The sequence below is a fragment of the Anneissia japonica genome, unplaced genomic scaffold (genome assembly GCF_011630105.1).
Source record: "Anneissia japonica isolate Jap-2015-1 unplaced genomic scaffold, ASM1163010v1 scaffold6997_len847652_cov182, whole genome shotgun sequence".
Lineage (NCBI taxonomy): Eukaryota > Metazoa > Echinodermata > Crinoidea > Comatulida > Comatulidae > Anneissia > Anneissia japonica.
Window position 1 is genome coordinate 785,222 of NW_022730884.1, and position 18,802 is coordinate 804,023.

Consider the following 18,802-nt stretch of genomic DNA (forward strand, 5'->3'; position numbering starts at 1 on the left):
GGCCTAAATGACATCGAAATTCGAACATACTGAATGCCCACTAGGTTACCTAGCTAGCGAACTAGCGAACTAAACACAGTTTTAAAACATGATCGAACTAATAATAAGGTAGGATATAACAAAACAATAAAGTTCTAACATCGTTTATAGTAAATTGCAACATTGCTCACGTGTTGAAAGCTGGTAAACTATATTTCAATATTGTTTACGCATTGTTTATCAGCCCGACGATCCAGCCTACGATCATTGCAAAGCTAATTAAAATAACAATGACCTTCGTAGTGGTTCGTAGCTACGTTCAAAACGTACCTACAAGCAGATTACGAGAGCTTACGCGCAGATACAAAACGATAATTTGTGTCTGTACTGTATGAACACAGTCTATGTGGGAGGACACCCTACACCCACGGAAGTAATTATTGGAAAGGCCTATATAATTGAAAATCGTAAGATGATACAATAACATCCAAGAGACAAATCATCCTACATGATGCAACGAGGATGCAAATCTCCTCAAATGATGATGAAGTGTTTGAAGATAATAATAATTAGTGTCAATGTCAAGTAATTTACGAGTACTTGAATAGTAATTAAATTATAATTCGATTTTCATATTATAAAATAAATTCTAATGATGGCCTTCTTAAAACACTGTGGTATTGCTAATCCTTTACAGTATCATGTCTGTGTATGCCAGTGATTGGGCGATGCAGAATAATTTTAAATCGTGATTCTACAGTGACGCACTTTTGAGCACTGGATGCATGCACCATTCGAACCCGACAACAATATCGTCGATGACCTCATTACTTCAATAAAACCGCCAGTACTAGAAAAATCACACAATGGGTTAGCTCTGCTGGGAGGCAATCAATTTCAGCAAATTAATTATAACCATGGTTTTTATTCTCCAACTTAAACATGTTGCGTTGACAGATTTTACTATAATTACGTCAATGGTTTAATTGGACTTAAGGAAGCAGAACAGATCACGGCTGAATTAAAAACAGATCCAGCTCCACAGCTGCACATGCTGAAGACTATCCCTTTAAACATTCACATTGTAATTGTGTACAAACAATATAAAAAACAAAATATTATTTTGTACAATAAACATTTGCGACTATTATCCAACTGAGGAAGTAGACATAAACCAAAAAGTGATACAATTTAAAGTAGGCCTACCAGTGATGAATTCAGGGGTGTCAAAAGAATTAAATAAAGTACAAATTAGTAAAAAAAAAAATATTTTTTTGATAATAGCAGACTCAGATTTTAAATATTTATTAAATAATACAAGTGTATTATTTAATAATACAAGTGTATTATTAAATAATACACTTGTAGCTTTCGCTATTAGTATCTATCAAGGTTCATCGGGCATGAGATGACCTGACGAAAAAGCAGGCTTGATAAAGCTGGTTTCAACTGCCTGTCAGCATGATTGTGATAATGTACTATTAAAAGCTAGTATTATCAGGCATTTCGCCATCTTCTCCATTGTTTAACAACTTTAGATACTTTTCACAAAAAAAATAAACCCAAAAAACTCAGATTTGGCAGTTGTAACCAAAATCTAAAAATAAAAAACAGGCTTCAAATACTGTAGATCTTTTTCTAATCCTATTTATGCTCTCGGGGTTCAAATGGATGAAACTGAAAGATTCATGAATTCCTCAAGGTGTACTAAAATAATAGTAGAACACTATATTCAGATTTTTTTTTAGATATTTATTCATTTGAATGAAAGCAAGGTCTAATTTGTAATTAATTTATAACTTCATGTAGAAACATGAACAAAATATCTTGCAATCTTGGATATTTTATGACTCATCATACAGTGACTCTAATTTACATTTTATAGCAATATAAAAGTACAATTATTTTTTCTCTATAAAATTGACATGCTGTAGAAAGAACTTTCCAACTACAAAACTTAAACTTGTCTTGCTATTATAGGCCTATCAGACATCCTTTCTTTTAATCATTAACATGACGATTCTCTATATTTGCAAAGAAGATCTTTTAAGGAAAAGAACCAAGAAACATATTTTTGTATTATTTAGTGATATCAAATTCCAAATGACAATAAAGCGAAAGATGCATTATCTGTCATGAAAAAAAAATCAATTCCATTGCACATTGGAATAATTTATTAACTTTAATAATTAAAAAAAATAAATGAGAACAAAATTACCACCTCTAACAACAATGGAGAGTTACATCATATACCTTTCCATAAGTTGTTAAAATAAAATGATCACGAATACCGAACTTTTATCCTGCACATTGGTCTCATTAATTTTTCATTATTCATCATTCATAAATTAATGAAATCTTCATTATAATAAATGGTAATCAAATCATCTTAAATATTTATAATGATAAGAACACTTATTTATAACGATAAGAACACTTTCACAATATGGCAACATACAGTATAGGTCTCCCATACATGGCATAATGATATACAGTGTTGAAGGTTTTAAATTATAGTAGGACAGTAGTAAATATTCTAATGGTTCTGGTCTAGTTGTGGTCAACTGAAGACAGGCCAAAGAAATGACTCATCTTATAGGATCAATCCATTCTGTTGACAGGTGGTACAAAATTTTGATATAAATATTTTAGACAATGACGATGAATAAAAAAATATACATTTCTTGAAAAGTACTGTACAACCAGCATACAGTAGGAAACAATTAAAAAAATAAAATTGGAAAACAATAAAACTACTAAAAAATGATCATAGAAAGATGTAAAATAGTAAAAATAAATCAATAAATGAGGAAACCACCCAAGAAAGAACATAAATTATGAAATACCAGTATCTGCCCAAATATATTTTCTTACAGTACCTTTAGTTATTTATTACAGACAAAATATATCATTCTTAAAGAAAAGGTGGAGAGAAGATGAAGTTCTCCCTAAATAAAACTAAAACCATCCAACGGAGCAACCAAAAATATGAAAGCTCCTGGTACAGTATAGGCCTACTCTATCATGGATTTATTGTTTTTTTAATATTTTTTTTATTTTCTATAACACACCTAAATTTCTGTCATTTTAATTGCTTAAAAGAAAAAGAGTAAATAAGGTGGGGAGGAAAAAAGAGGAAGAAAGGGAAAAGGAAAAGAAAGGAGAAGGAAAAGAAGAACAATATTTTGTTGGTCACTTTTTTTTTCTGGTAGTTATGGTTCATTTATTCATTCATTGTTCACTTTATTAGGTTCTTGCGGAAAATATTTCGAGTGTATAGAGTACATGTAGATAAACATTAAAAATTACACAATAAAGAGAGAATACTGAATATTAAAAATTAAAAGCACAATAAAAACACTATTAACAATTTCATTTAGGAACATCAGATTAAAACATCATAAAAAAAGAATAAAATCACATAATTACATTATTTAGAAGTCTAATGGAGTATGGAACAAATGAGTTAAAATATCTACCAACTTTGCAATTAACTGATCTTAGCAAATTCAGTCTTTTTGACCTCATATTGACATAACATCTTCACAAATGTTGTTATAGTATATAATCTTGTTACATTTGTTACATAAGTCAGTTACTTCTGGATTTGATCCTACCCACTTTATGTAATATACTGTACATTGTAGTATAATTTTCTCCTCCACTCTACATCCACTAATGACAAAGACCTTTTTTAGGTGTGTTACAAATTTAAGGCCAACAAATGAATGTCTTAAGTGCAATGCTTGAGAAATTCATTGGAAGTTAAACTGCTCCATTTGGCTAGACACCGCTTTGTCGAGTTGGGCAGCCCATCTTGCTCATGGGAGACTCTTTCTATTGTACTCAATAATGTTTACTTTTCAATCATTTTAAATTTATTTTTTGTATATTTTCTTTGTATTTTGTGAAATGTTTTCTTGTTATTTGGATGCACCACAAGATGGTATGTGCCACTGATACAAAAGTTTTCCAATAAAGTTAAGTTCAGTTCACATGGATCATAAAATAAGCGAGTGTACTGTAGTAAACACATTCTAACCAAACTTGTTAGATGGGAAATTGATGAGTACAGCATCCATTAAAAATAACCAACCTTTTAAGAATAAACTGTAGGGAGGAGAATACGAGACATGTTCTTGACTGGTAAAGAAGATAAAAAAACACCTACAGTACTTTTTGTCTACGGACTTGCAAACGACAGCCCTACTTTTAATAGAAAACATTAATGCTCTTAGCTGGTAGCTTCTATATTGTTTAGACATTACTTGCAGAAAATCACTTTACACCACTAGGCTGTACAATAGGCCTACCATTTAAATTACATTTAATTAATTGAAGCAGCAGTAACAAATTAAGAAAAGTATATCACAGGGTACTAGTAAAGTCAAGTGAACTAATGTGGCTGCTATGTGTTGATTAGTATGGTTTAATATTTTTATCACTTACTGTACTGCAAATGCTCGCATTAAATGGGCATTATGAATGTGTACACTACAGGATGGCTCGATATATATTTTTATCGCTTTATGAAGTCCACCCTTAGCCTTTGGACCTGCTTTACAGAACAATAATGTCAGTTGTTATCGCATAATGCAAAGGTGTTTATTAATTTACTCCTGACCCCACCCCCCACCCCCAGTTAGTTTCAGCTCCACGAGCAAGTGTTCGATGATGTTGCAAATAATAATTGGTGCAATTGACTCAAAACATACCCCATGGTACCTAAACTCTTTGGTGGAGAGATACTGTACATTATGGACTAAATACTTATGAACAGAATGAAGTGGTCAACATCAGACAAATTTATTAGGCCTACAGTACTACCCAACCTTTTGATTTAAAACCTCAAACCATAAACCATAGTTCCTGTACAAATAAGTCCACCTCGTTTATAAGCCCATCCCTAAATCCTAAATGGTATAATCCCACCCACATATTTTATGTTTGGGGTTTGGCCAAACTTTTATTTTTGTAATACAGTATTTGTAGCTTTCCTTGTTATCCAGACATCTGTATTCTAGGTATCTAGTAAACATAATTTCCTACGCAATGCAATCCAATCTCTATTTGCTGTATACTATACAAATTTATCTATTTGCATGATAATAAAAGAAATTTGTAATCTGTTTACACTGTCTAAGCAGGCTAATGTATATACAGTACGATACTTAGCATTTTGTATGACAATGTAGATGACGTTATTGATACTGATGGATGAGGAAAGGATCGATAATATCATACATTATTCACAATTCCTTGTGACTTATTAAAGACAAATTATCATTTCAATCATCGAAATACTATTAATCAGAACAAAGATTTTATCTTACCTTCATCTGTTAATTCTTTTTCCAAGTTTTTCTCAGCTCTTTGACATAAATCCTCAATACGAGACTGCTGACCATTGACAACACGCAAGAAATAATGTCCATCCTTAACTTGCTCACCCTTGTCGACAGGGGAAGCTTCCTGTTGCATTTCAACAATTGCTGGGCCCTCCTGCCTTTTTGGGTCAACGACATTTGACTTGATTATCAAGCCGTCTTTATCCTTATTGTCCAACTGCTCATTACTACTATTGATGGTTTCATTTGGTTTCTGCAGCTGATTCTTCTTTGAATCGTTATTATTCCCTTCAGAAACAATCACAATGTTTTCTTTTTCCCTTACAGCTATTTTGTCATCGATCAAGCTGACTTTCCTCTCTTGAACAGGTACGTTCTGATTCAGATAGTTCTCCTGTAAGACAACAGGCTTATTTTGTGGTTCTGTTTCACAGTTCATCACCTCTGACTGAAGTTCAGATTTGGAATTGGAATTTTCAATTTGAGAGTTACTGCTTGATGCAATCTCCACAGGTCGATTTTCAGATGCATCATCACTGGACTCGTTGCCCCTTTTTGAAATGAAATCTGGACGGGCAATTCTTGACTCGCGAATATTTTCCTTCTTTACTTGACTTTTTACTTTGCCCTCAGAAACTTTAGATTCACCATTACTGACAACTGATTTCACGTCTCTGTGTTTTATACCTGTTTTGGAACGCGATTCTCTTTCTGTATCGCTACTGAAGAGCATTGCTTTTCTCATTTCAACTAAAGACCTTCGACCGGCACCCATTCGACGCAAGTTATCTGGACTAACTACCGGTTGCTTAACATCCTCGGCCCCTTTCTCTTTCGACAAGGGTTTTAAAACATTATCCTCCCAGGCTTGCCTACACCGGGCTACAAATCCTGGTATGCTACTGCGCTTTCCTTTGCGATCAGCAGGACCCAAACTCTGGCTTCGTTTAACATCCTTGCGGCGTAACTTTGGCGAGTGACTTGGGTCACGTTTGTCCACACCTGTGCGTCCAGCGCTTCTGAAGCGAACATGACTAGATGGAGCACTATGTGTACGATCTTGGGATGCATCAGTAAACCTTCCCGAGCTCCGTAAATTTGACCCTGGTGAGAAGGATGATTTGGGCCGGACTGATAATGGTTTTGTAGGACTGGAATTAGTGTCTATTCTACCAGGGCTTTTGGAAGATAATGAAGTTGGTAGTCGATGTCTAGACCTCTCAGGAGTTACTTTCCTTTTCTCTCCAATTGTTTCATTTGATTCTGTCCCTCTTCTTTGGTAAAGACTTGATGGCCTTTCTAATCTACGATCACATGGACTCACCAGCGGTTTAGCACTTACAGCAGGCTTACAACCTAATGTGTGTCTTCTATTTGAGGCTGGGCTTTTTCCATTGCCTCGACCTGCTGAAGATTCTCTCAAATCCCCATTATATGTCCTTAGGTTTGTTTCACTCGTTAGATTGCCTTCAGATGGCTTCTGTCTAGATTTTTCCTCTCTGGAACCTGAAGGGCTACTTTCCATAGTTTTCCGCCGTGGCTTTGGTGGCAAGGAAGGCTTTGAGAGGTATGGTGACACAGTTGGGCTTTTCTTAACCTTCGGTCGGACAGATGCATCAACGTGTCCATTGACAAGCCTTTTCTCATGCGAGAGGCTTGGCGAGCCAGATTTCTGTGCCGCAAGACGTGACATATTACCAGAAGTTGGCGACTTTATGCTTTTTTTACTATCATTATCTATACTATTTGGCAAAGTATTTCCGCTAGTTTTAAAGTCCATATTGCAAGCACTGCAGCTTCTCCTAGAAGCACTATTGGAGCGAGTAGCTAAGCGATCATGTACAGATTCACTTTTAGATGATATGTCCTTAGGTGACATAACAGGGATAGAGTTACGATTCCTGGGCCTTAAAAGAGAAGAATCTTTGTTCTCCTCTGCAAGTCCATTTTCAACGGGCGATACAGTGTCTTTTTCGTTAGCATTAGCATTACGAGCTTTTGGGATTGGCAGACCAGACTTGCCAAAGCTAGGTTGCCGCGTGATTTTCGAGGTCATTGAGTATGATCGGCGAGTTAGTCTCTCATTACCCGTGTTCCCACTTTTTCCCGTACTTCCTTTACTGGGAGGTTGGGGCACTACAACAGGATCACGATTAACGCCATCGCACTGCAGCTTACCACGCTTAAGCTGATCCTGATTACGACTTTCAATGTACCTAGAAAAAGAAATGAAACAAACAATATCAATATCAAACATGTTATAATAGTAAGAAGAAATTTATAAAAAAGATTTAATAATATAACATAATTAAAAAAAAAAACAACATTCAATATAATTATCATAATTAATGTTGAAAGGTTTTTCCAGATTTAAAATCATGTTACTGTAAGTTTACAAAGAATTTTACTCTACATTATTTTTTCATAATACAGCCAAAACCACCATTATATACCACATACATACTGTAGATTCCAGGCATTTGGTATAAAACAAATATTGACTATTCTAGCTTTGGGAAACAGTGAAATCTACAGTATAGCCCCCCCTCCCCCACTGGTGAGACTGTAGCCTACTTACTAACTTCCCTTGGCCTCGGGGCAATAGATTTTACCATTTCCTTCATGAGCATTCAATATTTGTATACAGTAGAAACCCTCAATTACGAACCGCAATTTAACGAATTCCTGATTTTTACGAACGTAAAATCAAATTGATGATGTCATAAAAAGTGAAGTGATAAAAAAAAATTGGCTCGAATTGTAACTGTTATTAGCATATACTATACAGTGCAATGTAATCCTCAAGTGATGGAGGCCCTCTAATGGGCCTCTTCAAATTTGGTGTTTATTATGGCTTCATACATGTGCATGCGACAAATTTTACTTCTCTTTTAAGCATCATTTTCAGCTTTAAAAGTCAAAATAGTGCTCGATTGTTTTATTAAATGATCAATATATATATAATAAACTAGTACGGTATCTGTGGAAAATTCACATTCTAGGTATTTAAGAAGGTAAAAATGTTTGATTAAAAACAAATTTGTGTGGGGCCTAGAGTGGGATCAGAATGCTTAGAAACTGCCTACAGTAGGCGTAGGCCCCCTCAGGCTTAGCTTCGTAGGCCTGTCGGCCTAGCCTAGGCCTAGTTTACAGTATGCCAGTGTAAGTAGTATATACTGTAGGAATTTGGGTCAACCCCGATTTTACAAATACCCACAATTACGAACGGCTCAGATTCCATGCCGTACGTAATTGAGGGGTTCATACTACACTCAAAATTTTCAGCGTTGGCTCCAGTGACCCAGGGTATATAAAGTGCATAAAGACAGTTTATTTCAACATGCGATATACAAATGGAGCATTAAATTATATTAGAATTTGCAAAAAAATCATGCTTTGTAGGAAATTACTTTTAAGCATTTTATTATGATAAAATTGTTTGTTGTATTGTTATTTAGCATTTTTATGATTCAAAAACAAATGTATCAAGTTAGCCAGCTTTTGAGCTGGAGAAGATATTTTTAAATTTTATCAATGTTTTTGACATTTTGTTAAATTTATTACATCTTTTCAAAACTGACTTTATTCAGATTCAGAACCTAATAATTTCTGAGATACACAAATTTATCATGAGAGAATTCTAACAGGAATTTAAAAAGATGAGACATGATTGGCTAAATAAATATCTGAAGACTCTTCAACATATAAGCAGAATTTCCTGTTTACAAGACTCTTTATGAAAATCAATTGGTCAAGTTATTAAATGATAAATATTCATACGGTACGCCGAATAACGGCTGTTCCAGATCCATTGAAAAATTAGCAACTGTTGATACATTAACTTCTAAAATATTTCTTCATTAAAAGCAAATCAGATTTGCCTAAAAATTACATACTAAAACAGGAACTATCATTTACTGTACACAGATCATCAATGCAGAGGAGTCTACCTTTAACATTCCATTCAAAGTAGAGACTAAGTCACAGTTATAAGGTAAACAGAAATATAATTAATATGGAGGTTTCCCTAATTATGATCTGTCAAATAAATTATGACAGCACACAGCATGAACAGACCCCCACTGGACTTGAAGGAAATATGCAATTACGGTCACGAATACTGTGCAACATATACTGTAGTTCTACAAACATGTGTCTTAATGTGGTTCAGATCATAGACATTATTTCCTTCCAGCAACAAAATATTCAAATATCTAAAAACCTAAATTTATTTTATTCTCCCTACTAGGTAGAAATTACTATGGTATATTATAAAATAGCTCTGATTTAAAATACTGTTTTGGCTGTTTTTTGGTTTTATGTTTAAAAAAGTTTACTGTGTAAATAACTAAATTTATCTAATTTTTAAACTTTCTTTTCAAGCTTTAAAAAGAAACCAAAACACTAGATTACATTACAGTTTACATGAATACAGTATGTGAAGTATCATTTTCCATCCATAAACATTTAGGAATGTGAACTTAACTCTTCAACTTTCGAATCTTCATCATTATGAAAGTTTTAAAAGCATGCAAAATGATAGAACTTTAACCACAACTTATGAACAAGTCATTAGCTCTAATTTTTCCTTTTCTTTGCTCTAACATTATAATTCCATTCTATTGAGAAATAACTTTGAAGACACACTGACATCACAATATGGTTTAGTTACTGTAGAGTATTGCATCATATCCTATTCTACAGTACTGTATGGTATTCAGACATGTGCTAATTTAACATTCCCCCCACGCACAACATTTGGGAAATATCTGAAACCACAATATAATAATCTTACAGTAGGGTAAGTTGCCTTATATAAAAACATTTTATTAGTAACATATAAATTTTGTTAAATTTGAATCACAAATATGTTTATAGTTTTTGATTCAATATTCATTTATTCTATTTTCTCCATACAATTGGAGATTTGTAATAAAGACAAAAATATTTAACTCCTACTCAAAATGGGATTTACCAACTTGTAAGCCAATAACAAAAAAAATTGTTTAGCATTACAACAATTAAAAAAAATCAGGGGGAAGGAAAATATCTATGGCAAGTATTTTTAGACTACTGAAAAAATCACCTGTCAGAGAGCTTGACAAAGATGGGAGGTAATTATGTAAGTCTAGAAACATCAAACCATGATAAGTGGATACTCTGCAGTACACCAGCCTGTATCATGTAGTGATTCCTGGGTGGGTGATTTTAATCTTTCTATTTACAATGTATTACAATTAATTTGTTTCATTTATTACTTATAGTATACTAATTTGGTGAATTCACTTTTTTAAAATTTTTGAAAATGATTTTACTTTGTAACTATATAATTCTCAGACAATTTTCAAAGACTTTTGGAAAACACACACAAAAAAATTTAGGTGGGTCAAAAAGTAAGAAGAGGTGATTCTAGTATATTATTTTAATTTGGCCTAGTCTATAGAATAGTATATAACTACATCTAGGTAACTAAAAAAAAACCCACACAATACAAAGAATTTAAATAAATCAATGAGATTATAAAAATAAATTTCAATAATAATAATTCTGACCCTTTTGTGCTGACTATATCGACATGGCCTATTTCATTGAACCTGTTTCAGTCAATGGATTGTTTGGAAACCAGTATTTCATAACAATACATTACTAAATATATTTGTATACAGTATCTATTCCGTACCTTCAGATATAATAGAGGATAAAGTTGAGAACTGTCAAAATATTTACAGAAATTATTTCCATAATGAATTAAATTAATTACTGGTACAAAACCTGTTTGAAACAGAAGAAACTGTATTTTATAATCCCTATTGTGACTTGTGCTGCAATATAGAAAATACAGTGAAAAAATTAATAACTAAAAACAAATCATAACAATAATCACACACAAAAAAAAACATACCTAGTCTTCTTAAATATGGCTGAAAATTTTGAGTACCCCATGGCTATGGATGGCCTAACCGTGGAATAATCGGGAAAAAATGCGCAAAATTCTCTCTCTACTAATGGTTAATTTAGCATAGATTCATACAATGTCTAGCTAGGCAGTCTACGTCTTCGATGGCATGTGACAAGTTCGTGGCCAGCTTATAAGACCCTCAAACAGCTCACTCACTGTTTCCTTCCTCTCTGTACTATGACAGTTGAATACATTGCCCATTTCCTGTCTATTACACACGCACACAAACTACTCATCCCTTCCAACATTGGTGGCGCTTGTTTCAAATGACTAATAATAATTTGTTTATTTGATATAAACATCTTGTATATTCTTATATTATCATCTACACTTTCTTGGCTCTCAACTGTTTTCCCCTTTATATCTTTAATTATTTACTAGATAAAAGTTACATAATAATTGATTATTTGGGGATTAACTTTTTAATCCTAATTAAATATACTTTGTGAAAAGATTTATTCAGTATCCTTAAATACTTATACATAATTTTACAAGTTCAAAGAATACATCAAATAAAAATGTTTTAAAAAGAAAATTTGAAAATTATATTAATTATTTATCTGTAGGATCTGTTTCAGTATCTGTTAATGCAATTGCAACTGCTCGCCTTCACTAATGTGTCAGTTGTATTGTACTGTAGACCTATAACTTTGGTTTCAGAGTGAAGTTAATGTGTAATTTACGGCGATAATAAATGAAAGTAAGACAATTATTGTCTATCTGATTATATATTAATTGTAATATAATATTTATTGGACAAGTAGTTAGACTCTTTCATTTTTTTAATTGTAAGCCAATAAATTTAAATAAAAATTTAAAAAATTAAAACTTGTGATGGTGAAGAAAGAATCATAGCACGACATTAAAAACAGAATCAGTACCGTACTGTATGAGCAATTTCATATTTGCTCAATTTTGATAATTTTGAATTTATCATCACTGATGTTGCGTAAGGTTTTAACGTTACAAAATAAAATGCTGGTAGGTCACACCATTCTGATGTGTACATCCATGTAGAATATTTGGTGCATTATCATAAACAATCAAGTTACTGTAAGTAAGCGTCACAATCAAGATTTAAAAGATTTCGTTCCCACAGAATCGGTGACGAGTTGTCCTTGAGTATACATAAGGTTTACACTGATTAACGCGCTAAATTAATGACAGTGTTTTAACCCTTATGGTAGCAATCAACAGACAGCAGTCACAATAGGGTTGTCCTAAACAATACCTGGCCTAGTCACAGATGGAAGGTTTGACGTGGCTGGCCAGCTATTTGGCATGCCAAGTATTCTCAACAATACCTTTGGTGTTCGGATCAATACCAATGAATAGATAGATGACACTGTAGGATTTTGCACTTGAGGCAATCAAAACATAAAATCCATTCTTCCTTTCCCCTTCCTATCGACCATGCGTATACAACACGATGTGTTAAACAAGTAGGATTCAGTTTCAACGACTAATATCTGTATGTTATCTGTATTTATTCTCTGTATTATTTTCTCTCATGAGGAAAAACATTTTATTGTTGAACTACTACTAGTATTTCAGAAACACAAAAAACGGTTAATGAAATATATTTATGAATTTAAATACTGGGGAGGTGGAAGGGGCTTAGCCAAACTTTTACCCACTTAAACAATACTAAACTGTGGTAATTTGGCTATCAATTAAAAATTAGAAATTTTGCATTCTGAAAGCCATGTTTTTAGTTTCAAATGTGATTGCCCACTGTTAAAATAGTACTGTAATTATATTAAAAATTAAGTGCAAAATTCTATGGTTTTCAATTAAATTTATCACTTTGGTAGAAATGTCTGTCAAAGAGTGTGTATACTTTACTAACAACATTACAAAAAAGTAATTTGGATGTTTTACATCCAAAGACTGCATGAAACTTTTATTTTAGCCTGAGAGGTCGTTTTAGGCAGGCATAACGGTTTTGGTTCTATCTCATCACTTTATGTAGCTATAGTAAACAAAAAAAAAATATATCATTAATAATTTTTAAAAAAAATTTTAATGAAGTTTATGAATCAGCCGGAAACAATTTTCTGTTTGCAATGACAATTAAAATATCAACATGACTAATTAAAAAGTGTTCTTTTTTTAAATCAATTAAATAATATTTTCCATTCAAATAAACAGAATTAAATCAAAACAGAAAAAAAAATATTTTAATTATGTTGGTAAACTTATGCTGTGGCAAATTGTCCTAGACTTATGCAAGCTTTATAAAAGCCATATTTTCATCTCAGGTTCAACAGATTGATCATTTACTGAAATTACTGCTTAATACACTAACAGATACCGTAAACCCTCCTCAAACATAAATTGCATAGATCATCTCATTAATCCTTCATGCACATTCAAAACATGTATTTTTTCAGTATGGACATAGACTAATAATAAATACAGTAATTAATAAAAAATAATCCAAGCCAGGTGATTCTTAGCCTGCAAAAACTCCGGAAATGAAAGCTTTTCACATGTGATGGGTAAATAATGGTGTTTTAATAACGTAATTTATTTCCTCTTACTGTAAAATTCGGAAAGAATGCTTATTTATACAGTTAATTCCTCTGTAGATTAATAGGCCAACATAGAAATAAAAAAGCATTTTTAACATGTTTGTTTGTTTGTTTTTGTTTTTGGTTTTTGTTTTTTTTTTTGCGGGGGGGGGGGGGGGGGGTTGGCCGCGCCTCCATATGATTATATCTCCAGTTGTTTTGTTTAGGAAGGAATACTGGGAAAGGGATCTGGGGAAGGACAGCAGAAAAGTGATAGCAGGGAAAGGATACTAGGAAACGGAAGAAGAGAATTAAGAAAAACACAGATATAAAACTTTTAAAATATACTGATAAATATGGAAACATGTTTCAGCAAATACCAGTATAATAATCTAAAAAATTTATTGAAATCAATGTTAAAAACAGATCTAGAAAAAATGTACGAGATTACCATTAAACTGGACGATAATAAATAAAAATATGAAATTACATTGACTACAGAATATCAATATCACCTGTATATACAAGTTCTATTGTTAACTAAAAATAATATGCAATCTTCTACTAAAAACTTATTTCCTTATCAAAATATCAGCATTGCTAATGGTTCATCAATACTTAGGAAGTGTGCATAGTAAATTACTAATTAGCAGTTACAACAACAAATGACCTTGCTCTGCTAATTATTATTAATTAAAACTGTTGAGGATCAATGAAACAGAAACATGAGAAAAAAGACAGATTTAATTCCATATTTTTTAATTTTAATGGTTTTTATAGCTAAAGATTTCCTTTTTGGCAGTTAAACTTTAAATGCTTTAGCCACCTAAGTTATCTTGTTATTTACAGTAAGCCAGTAAAAAAGGACCTGATGATGGCCAAATTGAGAAGCACTCAAAACAGAAATCCGAATAAAAAACACTACTTAACTAATTCCTACTGTACACACAACATTAGAAAAATAGAGATCATGATTGAACCTCCCTCCCCTACCCTCCCCACAATAAACTGGATGTGAACACTAGTGCTTTACCAGTACAATACAGGTAAAGTTTAACCGAAAGGTCCACTGATTAATCTCAGATAAGAAAGTATAATACATACTCCAAGTATTGAAATACACGCCATCGTGTTGGGATTCAATATTTCGACATTAATTATGTCATCATCAGGAATGAAAGTAAAGTTTAAAGTCTACAACAAGGTCACCATCTAATGTTAAAATAAACATTAGATTTAATCTAATTTTTATCAAATAGCCTTTCCACAAATTAAACAATCCAGAACAAATAGACAAATAGAACAAAACAACTAATATGCACTGCAGAAAGGTTGCAATGTCAGGTAAAAATTAGATTTAAAGCTTTAAATCTATTAATGATTAACCTGAACAAAAAATTAAAATAATTTAATGATTAAAATTAATCTGCTCGATAGTTGTTGTATTTTTAATGCTGCTTAGTACCACGGTTAAGAAATAAGGGTATGCACTGGCTGAGGCTCAGTGGGATGCCTGAAAGGAATTCTAAGCAGGTAATCGGTTATCCATATCAGGAGGCTAGGCTGGTACTCAGCAGTGAGCTATCCTGGTATCCATTGCTAGCTTCCTCCTTCACATTCCTCTCGTAGGCCTACTCTACTTCATACTCATCACCGGAGGTAATGTTAGGGTTTGCTGACTCAATATAAGCCTTGTAAATTATATCTTTACAGAACCATTGTCTTGTAATCATGCTAGAGATATTATTATAAAATATTTGTAAAAAATGAAATATAATTAGAATCATAATAAGGCAACTTCAGAACCAAAAATTGTCCCCTTAATAGGGATGTCTACTGAATATGGTTTGGCCGTAGTATAAAAATGGTTTTTCCCTCTATGGGGACCACTTGCAGCCAATATAGTGGTCTTATGTCCCAAAGGTATACAATACTTAAAATATGTGAACTATGAGAGTTAAATATCAGCTGGAATTAAGGGCACTAAAACACTTAGTTCAAAGCTGCCTCTTCATCGTCCTTTAAATCGACGCTTCTTTAAATGTCTGTATAAAAAAGAACAGAAGCATTAATCCCTTCTGCATCTGATAAACACAGTAAATTATGGTACAGTACACAATCTATCTTGTTCAGTCTTCTCTGCTGATTATGAGAACATACAGGGAACTAAGTGACAATTCAATCCCAACAATCTTAAATGGTGGGCATAAAATGAAGCCTCCAATTAAGCATTTGTTTTCTGCATATTTCACACAGTCAATTTTTTTATCAGATCCCTGAATGAGTTTAATATCAGAGATATGTAAAACTGTAAGATTGAATTAGATGCCTGCCATGCCGTGGACACATTTCCCAGGACTCTTCACATCATATGCGTGGAATCATTGCTCGTTTAGGAATTAGATTAAAAGCGATAATCTCCCTTGATTGGCTTTACTAACCGCTAATTTTTACCTGAAAATTGGCTTACTTTACTATTTCACCTGAACAAGAACACTGGGTGCTCGAAAGCTAATGTCATATGAAATCGAACTAGTATTCAATAACTACAATTTCCGGTGTTTTCATACTATCAACAGACTATATTTCACTACTTTTCAAGCATTCAAATTCACTGCTGTTATTGGTACTAAAGCCTATACTAACGTAGCAGCATGCTTCATAAAGTAGATTATCATTCGCTAGCTTGAGATACCACTTGACATATGTTGGTCATGTGATCTCTGTGCGGGGGACTACATATGTTTAGATTTTACATGCAAGAACGGTTGCATTGAGTGTGGGTTGTAACATCATATGTGGTTCGTTTTGTTATAATACTGTATAAACATCAAATTTCCTTTCTTGAATCATTCGTATCTGAACACATTTTGGGAATATTAAAGCACTGGATATCATAAGGTGTGAAATGAAAATAAAGCAATGTAAAAAAGTATCCAACATTTTTATACCTGTGATAGCGCCAGTACTACCAGGTCTGAACTATACCTTCTGGGCAAACAGGTCAGGGGAATCGACGTCGGCTTAAATTTGCATGTAGTGTAGAAACTCACTAGGCCTGTATCCATGAGGTGGCTGCTTGGGCTTAAATTAGGCCTGTAGAAACTCACTAGGCCTGTATCCATGAGGTGTAGCTGCTTGCAATATTTTTGGTCATTTGCAAAATCATTTTTGATTAAACAAGTTTTTCACGCAAAGCTAACCAGAAAAGTTATTTTGTGTACCGACAGTAGTTGTTCATTTTGGTCAGTCCATGTGGTTTTAGATTATAACAGTGCGTTCATAACAGACACAAATCAACGTTCCTGTTGGATACAAATTCTTTGCATGGTTTGTTTATTGTTATGAAATAAACTGACAGAAACTATTAAATAAATCTCTTTTTTGCATTATGGTAGCCCTGAAAGGGGCCGTTTGTTTTGAGTATTTTTTTGGTTTTTGATGACGTCATTGTCCACGCTAGGCATACTGTACATCAAACTGAGTTTGTATCTGGTGTGTATACTGTTATATTATATTTCCTACATTTGAGAAATCAAATTTTGAATATCATGTTAAGATTCCTTGATTACTTAGGTATTTTTAATATCAAAATCCTGTGATCCATATAATTTTGTTCTTAAATTTCACTCAGCAAGAAAAAATTATTAAACTGGCTTATGGAAATACAGGAAATAAAGCTACATTATAGAGTACTGAATACTAAATATTATTTTTAATTTCTTGTTGATAATTTTCACTTTCTCAATAAATATGGAAACTAATTATAATTATAGTAATTATACAATTAATACAATAAAGTATCAAAATATATTGCTAACAGGTGTGACAAACATTGATGTTTGTATTTAAAAGCTTGAGCAAATCTGGATTTTCTTTAGATTGATGATATTTTGCAAATTATTAATATGAGCAAAATATACTTGGTGAGCAGATCTACATTAACAGTAAGCTGGGATTCTAGTCGTATCTGAGTAGATTAGATACACAGTATTCGGTGTGGGCACCAAGGACAACCCATGAAAGTTCAAGAATCAAAGACTCATTTCAGAAGTAATTCATGTTTGTAATATTAGTTAGTCATCATCTCTGCCCGCATCTCTTAGTCTTAGATTTTTGTAATGAAAAGTATGTTTTTTTTTCTCTCTCTTTTTTTTTTTTTTTTTTTTTTTTAGTAAATGGTAGTAAAAATAGTAGATATACTATAATCCATTATATAAGCATATATCACATTATACTAGGTGCAGTAGGATAACAACTCATAAGGTGAAAACAAATAGATACAAAGGTGCTTTTCTGTCACTTAGTGCAACACAGCTATTTAATACAGTAGAACCCCTCATTTACGTACGGGACGGGCCCAAAGGTGTTTGTAAAAATCATTCGTACGTAAAATCGGAGTTGTGTGAAATTCCTATGTATTTACACTACCGATATGCTAGGCTGGGCTAGGCTAGGCCTGGACTTAAATTTTGTTGGACTGGAGCCAAAACTCCAACTTGCGCTCGTAAGAAATTCAAAATAAGGCCAAGTAAAAAAAAATAATTGGTTAGCATCCTTTTGGTATCAAATTTCATGGTAGGGAGGGAGGTTTTTTTTTTTTTTTTTTTTTTCCCGTAGAACATGAAAAACCAGCGTCGGAAGGAAAATTTTTTAATTTTTTTTGTTTTTTTTGTGATTGAGTATGTACATATAGTGATAATACTCAATAGTGAATACTGTTAATGAGTTTGACTAGTATCATGTGCTATGTTTATGCTGATAAACACTTTGACATCTAGTTGGACCAGCTGTTTGGAAACACCACGTCACTGTACCAGCATGTGAATATTCCATGCTTTGTGTGGAAGTTTGTGTTTGCTGGACATTAATTATAACTGGACCATACTGGGTTTGTTGGAACAACAAAACAGTCATCATTGATGCCATGCAGGGGTTTCGCCAGAAAAACAAAATAGACGGCCTATTTTGTTTTTCCAAAATGGAAGCCAGTGGGCGTGGCA

General features: G+C 33.0%; 1 protein-coding gene across 2 annotated transcripts in view; it reads right to left on the reverse strand.

Moving 5' to 3' along the window:
• The window catches only part of LOC117115150 (serine/arginine repetitive matrix protein 2-like), a 46,993-nt gene that overhangs the window by 21,099 nt on the left and 7,092 nt on the right, over window positions 1–18,802 (reverse strand). Inside the window, exons 1-2 of one of the 2 annotated variants that reach the window (XM_033258837.1) lie at window positions 11,230–11,436; window positions 5,313–7,543 (exon numbers count right to left, since the gene is read on the reverse strand). In XM_033258837.1, coding sequence (XP_033114728.1) covers window positions 5,313–7,543; window positions 11,230–11,270 — 2,272 coding nt within the window. In that variant the 5' untranslated portion in view covers window positions 11,271–11,436. Of the gene's footprint in view, window positions 1–5,312; window positions 7,544–11,229; window positions 11,437–18,802 lie in introns of those variants that run through there. The other variant, XM_033258835.1, reaches the window with a different exon arrangement.